The following is a 15,989-nucleotide window of genomic DNA, read 5'->3' as shown; positions in this document are numbered from 1 at the left end:
CAGTTCAAGTGGGGAGATCTCCAAAGATACTTTGAGGTATTCCCAGACCAGATTCTTGTATGTTCTAGCAAGCACAGGGCCCGGCACAGTCCATCACCCTGATCAGCTGGTGGTTGCAATTGCTGTGTTGGTTCTGTTTTCAGTCCCGAGTTGCACTGGAACCAATGGGTGTTGCAGTCCAGTCTGGTTCGGCCCTTACATCAACCAGTGGGAGCTGCAGCCTAGTCGGGGCGACCCACAATAACCCCCACCAAGCCTGCCCCCTACCCTGGTTTGCCAATTTGTGTAGCAGAAGACCAGTCTGTCCCCCATCCCATTTGGTTCTGGTACTTGTCAATGGGTATTAAAGCTTAGTTCTATCTAATCGACTCAACCATCCAGCCCTCACAGATGTTGTTGAGTGCCTCTGTCTAGCCATCCCAGCCCCCGTCCTAGTTTTCATGCCCTCCCACGGGAATAGTGACCCAAGAGCCAGAGTAAATATTGTCACACCACTTCCCTTACACGGGATATGACCCTAAACTAAAGCACCTCAGGAGAGAACCAGACGATTCCGAGGCTCTAACCCTAAAAGCCCAGCGCCCACGGGACCAGGAGCTGGGGCGGAACCACCCCTTCCCTAGGCCTGCTTCCTGCGGCTCCCTTGTCACCTGACTGCCCCAGCTGGTCACGCGGCGCGGCGGCGCCTTCCATTCCAGACAAGGGCGTGGGGGAAGCACCAAGACACGAGCCTCTCACTCTGGCGACATGCCGGCGTTAGTAGTCAAGAGGAGCTTCTAGAAGGGATGCCTGCGTTTCAGACACAGCCTTTTGGGGCCTAAGTCCACGAGAACCCCCAAGGGCCCAGCGGCCGCCGGCCGTCCTCCCCACAGGACGATGGTAGAGGCCGCAGGCCACGCCCCCGGCCGCCCCGGAGCTCAGCTGGTCCGCCCGGCGCTTCTCCTCCCCGCTTCCCCGGCTCGGCGCGCTCCCGGGGGTGAGCCCTGCTCCCTCCTCCATGGCGTCGCTCCTGTGCTGTGGGCCGAAGCTGGCCGCCTGCGGGATCGTCCTCAGCGCCTGGGGAGTGATCATGTTGGTGAGAGGACGAGCTGGCGAGAACCCGAGGGGGGAGGACTGCAGGCTGGCAAACTCCGGGCCCTGGACGAGCGGCCAGGCAGGCTGCAGGGGATGGCTGAGAACGGAGCTATGGGGAGCTGAGGCGAAAGGGCTGGAGACTGGAGTGGGGGGATCCTGAGGGTGGCAGGAGTGGGGGACATGGGGGAGCTGGGATGGGGGGTCCCAAGGGAGGCAGGAGAAGTGGGGAACATGGGGGAGCTGAGATTGGGGGTCCCAAGGGAGGCAGGAGTGGGGAACATGGGGAGCTAGGATGGGGTCCTAAGGGAGGCAGGAGTGGGGGACATGGGGAGACCTGGGGTTCCCCCATCCTCAGGACGCCCCATTTGAAGAAGTGTCGGTTCTCCCTCATATCTTCCGCCCTGCCCGTGACAACGACGCTCCCGGGGGTGGGACGGAGGGGGAACCATCAGGGTTCCTGTCGGATGGGTGAGTCCGAATCCAGCAGCAGCCGTCCCTTCCCCGCTCAGCCCAGTTTCTTCTGGCTGATTCCAAGAGCCCAGGTGTTGTGGCAATATTAGCGACCGAGGGAGGAGTTTAGGAATGGAGCGGCAGGTGCCTGGTTGAACACTCGACCCATTCCCTCCATATTTATTTATTCATCCGTTCTTTTTTTTTTTTAAGATAATGCTGGGGATATTTTTCAATGTCCATTCCGCCGTGTTGATTGAGGACGTTCCCTTCACGGAGAAAGATTTTGAGTAAGTGGTCAAGTGGGGCAGGTGCCTGGGGGAGGAGCTGGAGGCTCAGGCCATGCACTTGTGGGGTGCTCTGCTCTCCAACTCTGCAAACTGGGCATTGCAGCAAGGGCGGACTGCAAGCCTGAGCTCCATGTCCACTTGCAGGAATGGCCCCCAGAACATATACAACCTGTACGAGCAAGTCAGCTACAACTGCTTCATCGCTGCCGGCCTCTACCTGCTGCTGGGCGGGTTCTCCTTCTGCCAAGTCCGGCTCAACAAGCGCAAGGAGTACATGGTGCGCTGAGAGCACCCTCCGCACCACCCCCGGCCCTGTATTTATAAAACCCTCCCCGGCTTCCTCCAGCCTTGTCCGGTACCCCAATAAACACAGCTGGCCTCCCCCCTGCAGCCTCGCGTCTGGTGTCCGGTACCCCAATAAACACAGCTGGCCTCCCCCCTGCAGCCTCGCGTCTGGTGTCCAGTACCCCAATAAACACAGCTGGCCTCCCCCCTGCAGCCTCGCGTCTGGTGTGTGGTACCCCAATAAACACAGCTGGCCTCCCCCCTGCAGCCTCAGGTCTGGTGTGTGGTACCCCAATAAACACAGCTGGCCTCCCCCTGCAGCCGCGGGTCTGGTGTCCGGTACCCCAATAAACACAGCTGGCCTCCCCCTGCAGCCGCGGGTCTGGTGTCCGGTACCCCAATAAACACAGCTGGCCTCCCCCCTGCAGCCTCGCGTCTGGTGTGTGGTACCCCAATAAACACAGCTGGCCTCCCCCCTGCAGCCTCGGGTCTGGTGTGTGGTACCCCAATAAACACAGCTGGCCTCCCCCCTGCAGCCTCAGGTCTGGTGTGTGGTACCCCAATAAACACAGCTGGCCTCCCCCCTGCAGCCTCGGGTCTGGTGTCCGGTACCCCAATAAACACAGCTGGCCTCCCCCTGCAGCCGCGGGTCTGGTGTTTGCGCGCGGGGGGTGCGGGGCGCCCCGAGTCCGCCCCGGCGTGGAATGGGGCCCCACCGGAAGTGAAGCGGCGTCCCGCTGCTCGCCTCCTTGACCGCGGCGGGCGCGGCCGCGTGGGAGCCAATCCGCGGCGCGGAGGGCGGGACTTCCTGCGTGGGGTCCCGGCCGGCGCGGCGGCCTGGCGCTCCGTGGTCCCGGCTCGCGTGGCGGCGGCGGCCTCTCCCCGCGGAGCTGCGCGCGGCCATGACGTCAGCGTCCACCAAGGTTCGAGCTCCGTCGCGGACAGCGCTCCCTGGCGGCCGCGGGGCCGGCGCTTCCGCCGCGCCGGGGTGGGGCTGGGGCCGCGGGGCGCGCGCGGGGCTGGCGGCCCGGGGGCGTGGGCGCCGGGGGGCGTGGGCGCCGGGGCCCCCCGTCATGCCGTCCCGCCCGCCCCCAGGTCGGGGAGATCTTCTCGGCGGCGGGCGCCGCCTTCACGAAGCTCGGGGAGCTGACGATGCAGCTGCATCCCGTGGCCGACTCCTCGCCCGCGGGGTACGTGAGCGCGGGATGGGCCGTGGACAAGGGACGCACGTTAGCTTCTCCGTGTTCATCCGTGACCAGTGAGGGAAGGACAGAACGGGCTGGGACCCCTAACCCCGACCATCCGACCCCTCCCCAGGTTGTTTTAGGGTGCGGGGGGGGGGGGGGCGCCCCTTGCAAGGCTACCTATGGGTCGGAAGCAGCAGCTGTTTCATGGGAGAGAGGGAGTGTTCCGAGGTGACCCAGTCCCCTGCAGTTGGCAGGAGAGGGGGTCCTGTGAGCTTTTCTTTTCCTCACAGTGGACCCCTCTCCGGGTCGGCAGAAGGGGACCGGCCCGCCCTCCCCGCAGGCTGGGAGATGGGACGCAGCAGCAGCCTGCTGACTGGCACTTCTCCCCATGCTCTCTCCCCTCCCTTGTCCCCTTCTGACAGAGCCAAGTGGACGGAGACCGAGATAGAGATGCTGAGGGCAGCTGTCAAACGATTTGGGGATGACCTTAATCACATCAGCTGTGTCATCAAGGAACGGACAGTGTGAGGGAGGGAGGCGGCAGAGAAGGGGGGGTGGGCAGTCTTCTCACCCCTCCTCCCACCCTCCTCCGAAGCCCCTTCCTGCGCCGACTGTAAGAATGGCCACGTGGTTAGCAGTTCCTAAAGCACTGTGGTTCCGAGGGACCTCCCACAAGTTTGATTTTAGGATAGCTGGGAGACTCAATTATTGTGTGGGATAGAAAGCCTATTACATGCCGCAGCGTACCTGTGTGTCACCGGCCTTACCCAGTGGCCATGGTGCGACCCCCACACCTCTCCCAGGAAGCACTCAGGATGGGGACCCACATCCCTACCCATCCTTGCCCCACCTAAGGCTTCCAGAAGAGGAGAGGCCTACAAACAGGGTGTGGACCCCAAGCTCCTGCTCCCCAGCCCTGGCCCTTCAGCCCCTGCGCCACTCACTGCTTTCCCACCCTGCCTGTCTGCTCTCCAGGGCTCAGATCAAGGCCACGGTGAAACGCAAGGTCTATGAAGACTCTGGCATTGCCCTCCCAGTAGAATCCCCCAAGAAGGGGCCCAAGAAAGTGGCCTGTGGCATGCTGTCGCCTCCTCCGACTGCCCCTCCACCCAGCAGTGGCAGTGTCCCCGAGGCCGGCGCTCCCCCCATAAAGAAACAGAAGGCTGGTGAGGGCTGTGAATCTGCTGTCCCCCAAAATACACACATTGTCCACCCGGGGAGGGGCAGGTACAAGGACCCCTCTAAGGTTCTGTAAGAGCCGTGGGCCTGGGGATGGGTGGGCCGGGGTGGGGTGGGGCCCAAGGAGGTGAGCACAAAAACTGGGACAGTTAGGGGAACCCAGAACTAAGCATGTGCCGCCTGCCCCCAGATGTGCCCCTCAGTACCCTGAACGACTCGGACGCCAACAGTGATCTGGTGGACATCGAAGGGCCGGGAGAAACACCTCCGGCCAAGAAACTCAACTTCCACCAGGGTAGGTGTCCCTGTTCTCCCACACTAGATGAGGGGCGGGAGGACGTTTCCAGCCTGAGCAGGAGCCCCTCCCCGGCCCGGGTGGCAGTGGGGGGTGGGGTGCTGGCCTGTGCAGGAGCCCCTCCCTGGGCTCATGTGGCAGGGGGTGAGGGGACTGGCATTGCCTCAACAGCAGCACGGCCCGCTGCATCTTGGGTGCATTTGTCTTCCTGTTCCAGACAGCCTGACCCTGGGCTCTGGCCGTGCGCAGACCTATGCCGAAGCTCCCTTACTGTCCTGCTGACCTTCCACCTCTGGCCCCTCACCCTTCACCTGTGGACTGCTGACCAGGACTCGGGGCAAGGCCTGCCCGGGCGGGACGCAGAGGCTGCCGGGAGCTGTCCGCCCGCCCAGCCTCTAGCCCCTCGCCCCCCATCTGATGGACAGTTTATATATATATATATATATACAGAACACAATAAAGATGTGCCTCTCGGCTTGATTGCTGTCAGCCTCGCATTCTGTTCCCTCCCATGTCCTCAGCCCTCCAGGTCGCTCTTGCCACCCCACCTGCAGCAGCACAGCCAATATTGGCAGACTGGCCTCCCGGTGCCAATATTTCTGTGCTGCTAGAGCCAGGGGAGCTGGGCGTGGGCAACAAAGACTCCACTTTGTTGCACGCTTGCTCCCTCCAGGGGCCTCCGGCAGGCAGTTCCTAAACTTCCTGGGCCTGCTCCAAATCCTTTCATCCCAACCCACCCCCCTGCTCCCGACACCCACCACCGCAACCAACACCGGGCCCTCAGAAACCCGTCACAGGTCCCAGATGTTCCTCGGGTCTCTTTTCCACGGTGACCTCCCCCACCCTCGCTCGAACACCACACTGTGGTTTGGACGTGGCCACAGTGCCGTACAAACCACAGTGTGCTGCTGGGGCGTGAGCAGGACTGGGGTGCGCTGAGAGGACGAGATCTCAAGGCAGTGCTGGGAAGACCCCCTACACCCAGCCGCCCTGCCACCGCCGCCACCACAAGCAGGGAGAGATCGAAGGCTTAAAAGACGGACAGGGCCCCCAGAAATGGTGGGAAAAGCCAAGGACGGGGTGAGAAGGTGCCTCGACGAAAGGGAGCTGGCAGCCCGGCTTGCAGGGAAGGAGGAACCATCTTCCCATGGTGGGAACTCAGGGGATCCCTTGGGTGGGGTCAAGGGCGGAGGAAGTGGGCCTGACTAGAGGAAGGGGCGGCCAACCTCACTGCCTCCGGACTCAGGCTGGGCAGGGCCCCTGGGCTTGCTGCGTCCCTCCCTGGGTCAGAACCCAAAAGGAAAGTGAGGGAGAGCCAGAGGTCCAGGACAGCCAGGCTTGAGAGCTGGCAGGCCAGAGGTGGTAGGGCCGGAACACGGTGGGGAGAGGGGGGCCGGAAGTTGCCCTGGGCCCTGGGCCTGCCACAAGATGGAGGCCTGAGCAGGAAATGGAGGCCAGGGGGCGAGGGGGAGCAGCAAGGCCCAGGGAGAGGGCAGAGGAAGCCAGGTACTCAGCCCCTGGGACTGTTGCAACTGCCCATGACCCCCCAGAACCCAAGCTCAGCCTCACACCACCACCCATGAGCCCATGCACCAGGCCCAGGCAGGCGGGCCCACCCCAGAGAGCCACGTTCAAGCTCAGACAAACATGCCTCTCCCCACCCCCCACCCAGGCCTATACTCAGCCTTTTTGTCCTGTCCATGACTCGATTTTGTAAAAGCACCTCCCCCCCACACCCCAAAAGCAAACTCCAAGGATTCAAATCCCTTCTGCAAAACAAAATTACCCCCCCTGTAGAACACAAAAGTTACCATCTTACATCCCATGCCACCTTTTACCGCCCCCCGTCCGACACACCCCCAAAACTCTTAGCAATCAAAAAGATCTAAGATGGTGTAGCTAAGATATCTTTTTTTTAGGCCCCCAAAGATGCCAGATCCCTCCCCGAAGACCCCTATCTGACTGCCATCAAGCCCTGTCAAAGTTTCTTACACTTCACTCCACCCTCCAGAACCCCTAAATCACACAGTTGCCCCCAGCTCCCACCCCCAGCAGAGCCTCGGGGGGGCAAAGAAGAAATCAGACACTATCAGAATAGCTGAGGGATACTGGGGGGCTTTGTGGTCTCTGCCTTCAGTTCCCATTTTGGGGGCTTTGTTTAGGGGTACAAGAGAAACCCTGTTTGGTCATTCCCCCCAATACACAAACGGACAAAGCCAACCCCACCCCAACACGCACCTCCAAACCTCCCCCCAACCGCCACGTCTCTCCTGAAAACAGGGGACACTTTCCTCCCCCACTTACCTCGGCTACTCTCCCCTGAGATCCTGGTTCCCTATTTTGAAAGGAGCAAAAATTGGGGTGCATCCCTTACATTTGGGGTGCAGAAGAAAGGAGTCGCCCCAGTCGCATCGCTGGCCTCCTTCCTCTCGGTTGGCTCGGGGACTGGGGAGTGCCTTGGGGAGGGGGGACCCCCACAAGAGAGCTCTGGGGGGTTCCTCCACTCCCAGTCAGAACTGGGGACACCCCCCCAAAACCCGTCCCAGCCCATCCGTCTCCAACTCGGCGGGAGAGGCAGCTGCAATGCCCCAGTCAGATTCCCCCAACACTACATTCCTCACCCTATCTAGAGGGGTCCCGGGGCCCCCAAAAAATCCCAAAAAAATCTAGGATGTTGGGAGGACAGTCCTGGACTAGCTCCCCAAATTTGGGGTCCTTAGATACCCCCGTTTTCTCAGGAAAATTCTGTCTTTTGCCTGCCTCCCGCCAGCCCTGCTCTGTCCCGATGCCAATTTTGGAAGTCACTCCCTCCTTCCTCCTCCCCGTCTCCCCAGGCCCCCCCGTCCGGGGGCTGGGGTCCAGGACACCTGGCTTCCAGACCGAGGGGCACTCTGCAGAGGGCTGGGGGCCAGGAGGTCAGGCTGTTTGCCCTGTCTTGAGGAAGCAGGAGAGCCCGCTCCTCCCTCCCCTCCCCCCTGGCTGGTCTCGGTGGTTTAGCAAAGCCTGAAGGATTGGAATCTGCCATTGCTGTTGCACAGGCAGGTTTTTTTTTTTTTCCTTGGGTTGGGGGGGTGGGCGGTGGGAGGGAGAGAGGGGAGGAGAGCAGAGAAGAGCAGGGACCCAGACGGGAAGAGCTGGCCTGCCTCACCCTCGAGCCCCTGCTGCCGCTGGGAACCCCTCCCCCACCCCCATCTCCCCACACTCCAGACTTCTATCTGCTTTCTGTTTGGGACTGTGATCCTAGAAAATCAGGGGCCAAGAATCACCTCCTGAGCACCCCGCCCTACCACTCCTTGCCACAGTTCCAACATCATTGCCCTGGTAGAGGTGTCCACTTCACTGAAAGACACCCCCTTTTCCTCCACCTTCCCCTCAAACCAAAGTAAGTGCGTGTCTGTAATAAATGGGTTCACACTCTAATTCTATCTCTTCTGCCTCAAATCAATCCAGGGCACGTAGCAATTAGGGGGAGACACTGTGCCCTTCTCAAATCTCTGCCTTCAAGTCCTGGGCTTATTTGGGGGTTCACTAACATAAGACATTTCTAGAATCTGCAGAAAGCTATAAGCAAAAGATATCCCAAGCCAGAGTCAACTCTGAATTAAGTGAATCGCCAAACCAATCTCACCTTATCCTTCCCTCACCTTCACCAAATGCACCCAAAGAGTGCACCCCAAAAACACTGTCCCCCTCTCAGGGTCCTCACCTTGTTTCTGCCCAAGAAAACTACATGGTTGACCATGCATACACAAGGGTAGCGACCCCCCTGAAAAGGATGTTTCCAGGAGACTCAAATATAGGACTTTGTGCCCCCACTTCCTGTACCCCAATCACAAAAACCCACCGGTGCTCCTAGCGTCCGCCCGTGTTCCACTTCAGATCAAAATCCTCCAGAGTGAAGTTCATGTTCCTGACAACCTCATCTGAGCCTGAAACTTAGGTGACACCCCAAAACACATGGCACCCAAAAATCTGCAGGAGCGCTCTGGCTTTCCTGAGAGTTCCAAGTTGACAGAGAATGGGCACTGTCCCCCACTTGTGGGCTTCAGAACCCCCAGAATTAAAGGGAGCTTTGAAAACAGCCCCACCCTTACTCAAACCTACCAGAAATCCTCAGGGGCTGACTCAGTCCCCAGATCCTGTAAGGAGTCCCACAGGTCGACACCCCATGATATACAAGCACCCCACAAGGAATCAGAGAGCAACCCATGCTGCTACCAAAGGGGGCACCTCAGTGGAACTGCCCCCCCAAACTGGGCAGCAACCACAGTCACCCTCACACGCCAAAGCCATCTCACCACCCCACTCCCTACCCGCCAGTGCCCACCTGTTGTTCTTCCCTACACTCGGATCTGAAAGGGGGGCCCCACCTGGACACGCAGCTCAGCCCACTCCCTGGGGCCACCCAAGACACTTCTGCCCAGTGGACAGGATATCTCCTCAGGACCCACCTCCCCCGACCAGGGGCTGCCCTCTGTCCATCTTCTATTTCCCATTTCTTTCCCTTTCCCCTGCCCAACTGTTTCATTGATGAAACCTACTAAAAACCTGCCCCCAACCAAGAAAACCCCCTGCTCCCGACCCCTGCCCCACCCACACTCCCTCGGGCCGTAGGCACCCAACTTCCCGCCTCCAGTAGAAACCTCAGCCGGAAGGAAAGCGACCCCACCGTGGGGTCCCTCACTCAGCCCCACTCTGTTCCAGCCCAGGACCCTGGCCTCCAGGAGTCAGAGGGGCCCGGCTCTGTGCACTGCCCCTGCCGGCTGGAAACGGCGGGGCGAGGCGAGGCTGGTGCGCGTCCGCCCCCTCGTGGAAGAAGCCGGACACTGCCGAGCTTCGCCCACTTGCCGCGCTGGACCCCGGCGTCCAGCCAAGCCTCGGAGCGCAGGCGACCGGGGGTGCCCGTGGTCCGGGGAGCTGGGACTAGGGAGAGCGAGCGAGCGAGCGGGCTGTGGGCCGGAGCCCGTCCCTCGGGGTCCCCAGAAAGAATCAGAAGCGAGTCGGGAGCAAGAGACAGGGCGCTTAGGTCTCGACCCCCCACTCGGGGCTTTCCCCACCAACTCGAGGGGAAGCAGCTGGTGGAGCCGTCCGGTCGAGGGACAATGGAAGGAAACCAACTAGAAATCATATCCGCCCTCTCCCTCCCCCGCCTGGCCACAGCCCCCCTCTCCGTGGGCCCCGCTGTCACTCACACCACACCCTCCCACAGTCTGGGACCCCACAACGGCCCTCACCCCCAACCTGGTGCGCTCCCTCTTCTCCCTGTACACGGCACATCGGAAGGGGGTGGGCGCATGTTCGGCTACCTTCACTCCCCTCAGCCACCCCTAGTCACAAGCTCCTGGCACCCCCTTCCAAAGCCCTCCCACCAGTTTTTGCTGTCCACGCCCCTCCCACCCACCCCCCGCCACGACGGCTGAGGTCAACCTGGACACCCCTCCCCAGTTCCACGATCTACACCCTCGAGTCCACGTTCAGTGACCCTGAGACCCACTAGGTGACAACCGCCCTGCGTGTGTCGGGTCCCGCCCTGGCGACAGAGACCCCGCCCTGGGCTCGCCATCTGGGGCGCGCGGGAGGAAGGAAGGATACGGACCCAGGCGTTCACCCCACCTCTACCCCCGCCCCCGCCATCCCGGCCAGATAAAGGGCCCGAGGCCCGGAGCGCAGAGAGACCCCGCCCCCTCGAGGAAAGAAGCCGGAGCCCCTGCAGGCCAGGGGTAAGAGACACCGCTGGGTCCCAGGGTCCCAGGGTCCCAGGCCCCGCGGGGTTGAGTGATGGCACTGCCTGGTGCGCGCAATGTGCTAGGGCCGGGTCGAGGACTAGACAAGAGGAGCAGACCTGGGTGGTGTGGGGCGTAGCGGTGGAGAGCTGAGACTGGGTGTGGGGGCCCTTTAGCTCCCACACTTGAAGATCGGGGTTGCAGAGAAGTTAGACACTAGCGACGGGGCGGACAAAGGAGGTTGCCCGACGCATCCCCCACGCGCCATCGACGGCTCAGTGCAGGAACCTCCACAGGAGGAACGCACAGGATGAATCCGCCAAGAGGTGTGGGCCGGGGTGGGAGTAGGGAACAGAGGCCCCGGCTGCACCTGGGGTGGGGATGGGGAGGCAGGAAGGCGTCTCGTGGGTGGCCTGCATCCCGCAGCCCTTTCCCATGCAGGCCAGCGTCACTATGGGATCGCCTGCAGCTCCCGAGGGCGCGCTGGGCTACGTCCGGGAGTTCACTCGCCATCCCTCCGACGTGCTTGGCAACCTGAATGAACTGCGCCTGCGCGGGATCCTCACGGATGTCACGCTGCTGGTTGGCGGGCAACCCCTGCGGGCACACAAGGCCGTTCTGATCGCCTGCAGGTTCGAGGGCAAGGAAGGGGAAGGGTAGGACAGCGGCAGAGCAGCAGGGCCCTAGTGACAGAATAGGATGCCAGCTTCCCAAGAAAAACCCCAGACAGTGTTCCAGAATTGGGGGCACAGGAATAGCAGGGAGCTGAGTCCCTAACCTGACTTCTCTGTCCTCCTGTGTAGTGGCTTCTTCTATTCAATCTTCCGAGGCCGAGCCGGAATTGGGGTGGAGGTGCTCTCCCTGCCTGGAGGCCCAGAAGCGCGAGGCTTCGCACCTCTGCTGGACTTCATGTACACCTCTCGCCTGCGTCTCTCTCCTGCCACTGCACCTGCCGTCCTGGCGGCGGCCACCTACCTGCAGATGGAACATGTGGTCCAAGCATGCCACCGCTTCATCCAGACCAGGTGAGAGACACCCCTGCACCCTGCTCCCCGCTCATACCAGCCAGGTGTTCCCAACTGGTGAGGTGGCACTGAAGGGATGTCTCTGCATCCCAAAGTCCACTCATATTCACCCCGTTTTTCTCCAGCTATGAACCTCTGGGCATCTCTCTGCAGCCCCTCGTGACAGAACCCCCCACGCCACCAACGGCTCCTCCACCAGGCAGCCCCAGGCGCTCAGAAGGGCACCCAGACCCTCCCACTGAATCCCGCAGCTGCAGCCAAGGTCCCCCAAGTCCAGCCAGCCCTGACCCCAAAGCCTGCAACTGGAAGAAGTACAAGTTCATTGTGCTCAACTCCCAGACCTCCCAAGCAGGCAGCCTGGTGGGAGAGAGGAGTTCTGGTCAACCTGGTTCCCAAGCCAGGCTCCCCAGTGGAGACGAGGCCTCCAGCAACAGCAGCAGCAGCAGCGAGGAAGGCTCTGTTCCTGGTTCCCAGAGCAGGTAGATACAGAATCCGGGCCTGTCATAGCTGGGAGGCAAGAGCTTCAAGCCTGGGCAGCTCTCAGAGACCCCAACCCACCCCTAGAAGTTGGTCAGACAGTAGACCAACAGTTCATGGTCAGACAGTAGACCAACAGTTCATGGTCAGCATGGGTTCACTTCCAGAATATGGCCTGGACTCCAAGTTCTCCCAGGGAACAGCCCTGTCCCTCTAATCTCCCCCTAACCCTTCTCCCTGGGCCTTGCCCATCTGCCTAGGCTGTCTCTGTCTGCTGCCGCTGCCCAGTTCAAGTGCGGGGCACCGGTCAATATCCCCCGACTCCTCACTCCTCGGACTCTAGAGACCACTGGATCACCCTCTGAGCGGACTCGCCCACCACCAGGTAAGACACACACACACACACACACACACACACACACACACACACACACACACACACACACACACACACACACACACACACACACACACACACACACACACACACACACACACACACACACACACACACACACACACACACACACACACACACACACACACACACACACACACACACACACACACACACACACACCCTTTTTCCCCCTGTGGCTGCTAAAGGCCGATTTGGGCCAAATGGCCTCTTCCAATGATTCTCAAACTCTACTGCAAATTAGAATCATGTGGGAAGCTTTTAAATCTCCTTTGCTCCCCCCTCCCCCAGATCAGAATACCTGCAAGTGGGGTGCAAGCACCAACATGTGTTGTTTATATATAATTTATTTGGGAGACAAATGACAGAGAGACAGAGATCTTCCATCAGCTTGTTCACTGCTCAAATGGCTGCAAAATGGCCTTGGCTGGGCCAGGCCCAAACCAGAAGCCTTGGAACGCCATCTGGGTCTCCCCTGTGGGTGGCCTTCCTCTGCTGATTTCCCAGGCACATCAACAAGGGAGCTGGATCGGAAGCGGGATCAGCTTGGGGAGTCTAACCAGTGCTCCAGTAAGGGATGCTGGCATCAGGTGGCAGCTGAATCCGCCGCATGCCCCGGCACCAGCGTGCTTTTAAGCTCCCTGGGTGCAAAGATTGGGGCTCTCTGGTCCCTCTCATCTGGGGCTGAGTGGTCAGCCCAGGGGCTTGGCAGGGCCGCTCTGGCATGCTGTCCACCCAGACCAGGGTCAGAGAGGAAACAGAAACAGAAGCCCTCATTCAGCAAGGGGGGCTGAAGGAATTTGGGGAGACACCCTAGAGGCAGACAGATGTGGAATCAGCTCTCGGGCCCAGTGTACCCACCATGTAGTCTTGGGAGGGTCACACAGAGCTTCCAGAAATCTTTACATTAAATTGTGCCCACAGCAAAGCTGCTGCTGGGTAGTGCCAGGAAGCTGTGCACACAATAACAGTGACGCTCCCCACCCATGCCCCTCCCAGGAAGTGATTTTTTCAGCTGCCAGAACTGTGAGGCTGTCCCTGGGTGTTCATCGGGGCTGGACCCCTCAGCTCCTGGGGAGGAAGACAAGCCCTACAAATGTCAACTCTGCCGGTCTGCCTTCCGCTACAAGGGCAACCTGGCCAGCCACCGCACGGTGCACACAGGTGAGGGGAAACGCGTCCTGGGTCACATTCCGCAGCTCGGAGGGGACCAAGTCCTTGAGCGCGGTTCCTTCCTTCCGCGCCTTCAGGGGAGAAGCCCTACCGCTGCTCCATCTGCGGAGCTCGCTTTAACCGGCCGGCCAACCTGAAGACACACAGCCGCATCCACTCCGGAGAGAAGCCCTACAAGTGTGAGACGTGCGGCTCGCGTTTCGTGCAGGTGCGCAGGCCTGCGGGCGCTAGAGGACAGGCATGGATCCCGCCCCGGGAGCAGGCGCGGTCTGAAGTCTCTTCCCCTTCCAGGTAGCGCATCTGCGCGCGCATGTGCTCATCCACACTGGGGAGAAGCCTTACCCGTGCCCCACCTGCGGGACCCGCTTCCGCCACCTGCAGACGCTCAAGAGCCACGTTCGCATCCACACGGGAGAGAAGCCTTACCACGTGGGTACCCTGGGAGGCCTTGGACCTGGATTTGCATGGCTTTCATCTAGGGGTGGGGCTACGAGACAGAACACCTTGCAGATCCTAGCTATCTGGGAGAAAAAGAGGAGGTGTGGGGTAGGTTTGGTACAAGGTACATCTCCTGGGCTGGGCGCTATTTTCTCTGGATAGGAGGGACTCCTGGTAAGGTCTAAAGCCGTGGGAGGAAATGAGGACCAACTAAAAAAAGGTGGTGATATGTTTGAGGTGGGACTGACCCAGATGTCCTTCCACAGTGTGACCCCTGCGGCCTGCATTTCCGGCACAAGAGTCAACTGCGGCTGCACCTGCGCCAGAGACATGGCGCTACCACCAACACCAAAGTGCACTACCACATTCTGGGGGGGCCCTAGTGGAGTGCAGGCCCACACCCCGCCCCCCCCCACACACTAGCTTTCTAAGGGTCTGCAAAGCTACATGCTCAGGCATGGGAGGGTAAGGCAGGGAGTGTGCAGGGCCACTCCAGCATGAGAAACTACTGCCACTTTCCATTTCTTGCTGGGGAGAGCAGGAGGGGTAGACCCTGGTGAGATCTGCCTCTGTTTTGCTGGTCAAAACCTCTTCCCCACAATGCAGATTGTCTAGGCAGGGGCTGGGGTGATGGGAGTGAGAGCCTGGGGGTCTGGTTTCCTGCAGGAAGCTGCCCTCCTGCTGCAGCTCCAGCCCCAGCCCCTACCACATGTAGTGTCTCTGTACATATAATTTATTGAGGCCCCTGGGTGCACTGAGGCCTCCACTGTATGGCATTTCCCAGTCCCCTCTTCCACAAGTGTGACCCAAAGTGACCTCAACGCAGAAGAATCGGTCACAGCTCTGCTGGCAGAGATCAATAGCACTTGGCAATGTGTCCTGTGGCCTGCGTGGCTGTGTTACGGTTGGAACTGTTACCCTGAGACTTGTCCTTGTTCCTGTTGGTTTGTTTTAAACAGAGAAAACGGGTTCTCTGGGTCCTGTCCTTCCTGTGCTGGGTCTGGAACCTTGACTTGTTTGAGGGCAGCCCTGGGGAACATGTGGGATTGTGGAATTGGGTCAGGAACCCTCCTTGTTCTCCTGATGTTGTAGGTTTTCTAGCAGGCTAGAAATGTATGTAGATTCCCCACCCCACCCCCGTTCTTCAAAGGTTTTTAAGAACCTCTCTGGGGGTGTGCAAAACGGAGCTAGGAGATGCCCCGCTTCAGTCGGGACTGAAGTCTGTGGCACCGAGCGGAGGTGGGAGTCTGTCCTGCGGGGTGGCCCCATTCATTCACCTGGCCACGTGGGGTCTTTCTTTATTCCTCTCATGATAGAACTCACCGAAGACTACAGGCGAGTCTAGCATCTTCCCACTGGCACCTGTTCTTAGCCTGAGTTGATTCCTCCTTGGGAGAGATCAAAAACTCCCTAACACGATGTGAATGCTTCCCTGATTCTTCCTGTTCTCTGTGAACGTTCAGCTCTGGGGAGAATCACACAACTCTCGCCTTCATTAGGGGAACCATCTTCTACTGCAAAAGCAACTGAGTCTGTGTTTCTCGGGGTTCTCTGCCTGAAACGAGCCCCTTCATCGTTTATTGGGTTTCTGGACATCTTCTGGCAAGTGTCCAAGTTCCAGAACTTTCTTTGCCTCCTGAAGCCACAGGTGCTTGATCTGTTTCTCACCAGAGATAAGCTGGGTCTGCGACCCATCCCTGCATTCCTGTCTGGGACAAGTGATTGCACCAGTGCCTTCCGTGAGAAGAGGAAAAGGGGCCGAGTTCCATTCGCTGTTGGTTGTGGGATTATTGTAGGGATTAGAAACGGAAAGCATTAGTTGGTGGGTCAAAGGCGCTTTCTAGTTGACAGTTTCCAGGTTAGGAACAAGAAGTGGACTGAGGATTGTCGTTTTTGGGGGGTAGGCCAAGTAGGTAGAAAGTTAGGAGTGGGGTTGTCTCCTGGCTGGGTGGAGTGCCTGGAAAGTTGGATAAGG

At 60.0% G+C, this 15,989-nt stretch overlaps 3 protein-coding genes across 9 annotated transcripts; all 3 read left to right on the top strand.

The window, feature by feature from the left end:
• Positions 1-908: 908 nt before the first annotated feature.
• On the top strand, positions 909-2,734 carry RNASEK (ribonuclease K). Of its 4 annotated transcripts, none has more exons than XM_058675443.1 (4): positions 909-1,075; positions 1,738-1,814; positions 1,959-2,091; positions 2,690-2,734. In XM_058675443.1, the coding sequence occupies exons 1-4, from the start codon at positions 998-1,000 to the stop codon at positions 2,717-2,719; spliced, it is 318 nt and encodes a 105-aa protein (XP_058531426.1). In that variant the 5' UTR covers positions 909-997; the 3' UTR covers positions 2,720-2,734. The 4 variants fall into 4 exon arrangements, with proteins under 4 accessions (XP_058531426.1, XP_058531427.1, XP_058531425.1 ...); XM_058675444.1 differs by lacking the exon at positions 2,690-2,734 and adding an exon at positions 2,421-2,465; XM_058675442.1 differs by lacking the exon at positions 2,690-2,734 and adding an exon at positions 2,206-2,250.
• Positions 2,735-2,865: 131 nt separating this feature from the next.
• C17H17orf49 (chromosome 17 C17orf49 homolog) lies at positions 2,866-5,066 on the top strand. 3 transcript variants are annotated; one of them, XM_058675440.1, is made up of 6 exons: positions 2,866-3,022; positions 3,195-3,289; positions 3,709-3,810; positions 4,262-4,452; positions 4,656-4,760; positions 4,982-5,066. In XM_058675440.1, exons 1-6 carry the CDS (start codon positions 3,002-3,004, stop codon positions 4,984-4,986), a joined length of 519 nt encoding a protein of 172 aa, XP_058531423.1. In that variant the 5' UTR covers positions 2,866-3,001; the 3' UTR covers positions 4,987-5,066. The 3 variants fall into 3 exon arrangements, with proteins under 3 accessions (XP_058531423.1, XP_058531421.1, XP_058531424.1); XM_058675438.1 differs by having other exon boundaries at positions 4,978-5,066; XM_058675441.1 differs by lacking the exon at positions 3,709-3,810 and having other exon boundaries at positions 4,978-5,066.
• Positions 5,067-10,346: 5,280 nt separating this feature from the next.
• BCL6B (BCL6B transcription repressor) lies at positions 10,347-14,418 on the top strand. Of its 2 annotated transcripts, XM_004594831.2 has the most exons (9): positions 10,347-10,480; positions 10,925-11,115; positions 11,287-11,508; positions 11,634-11,987; positions 12,246-12,370; positions 13,403-13,567; positions 13,654-13,784; positions 13,868-14,005; positions 14,281-14,418. In XM_004594831.2, the coding sequence occupies exons 2-9, from the start codon at positions 10,937-10,939 to the stop codon at positions 14,395-14,397; spliced, it is 1,431 nt and encodes a 476-aa protein (XP_004594888.2). In that variant the 5' UTR covers positions 10,347-10,480; positions 10,925-10,936; the 3' UTR covers positions 14,398-14,418. The 2 variants fall into 2 exon arrangements, with proteins under 2 accessions (XP_004594888.2, XP_058531548.1); XM_058675565.1 differs by lacking the exon at positions 10,347-10,480 and having other exon boundaries at positions 10,842-11,115.
• The last annotated feature ends 1,571 nt before the right edge of the window (positions 14,419-15,989 follow it).

This window comes from Ochotona princeps, chromosome 17 (assembly GCF_030435755.1).
Source record: "Ochotona princeps isolate mOchPri1 chromosome 17, mOchPri1.hap1, whole genome shotgun sequence".
In the NCBI taxonomy this organism is placed as follows: domain Eukaryota; kingdom Metazoa; phylum Chordata; class Mammalia; order Lagomorpha; family Ochotonidae; genus Ochotona; species Ochotona princeps.
Note: the sequence above shows the minus strand (reverse complement) of the source record. Positions and strands in the feature narration are given on the sequence as shown.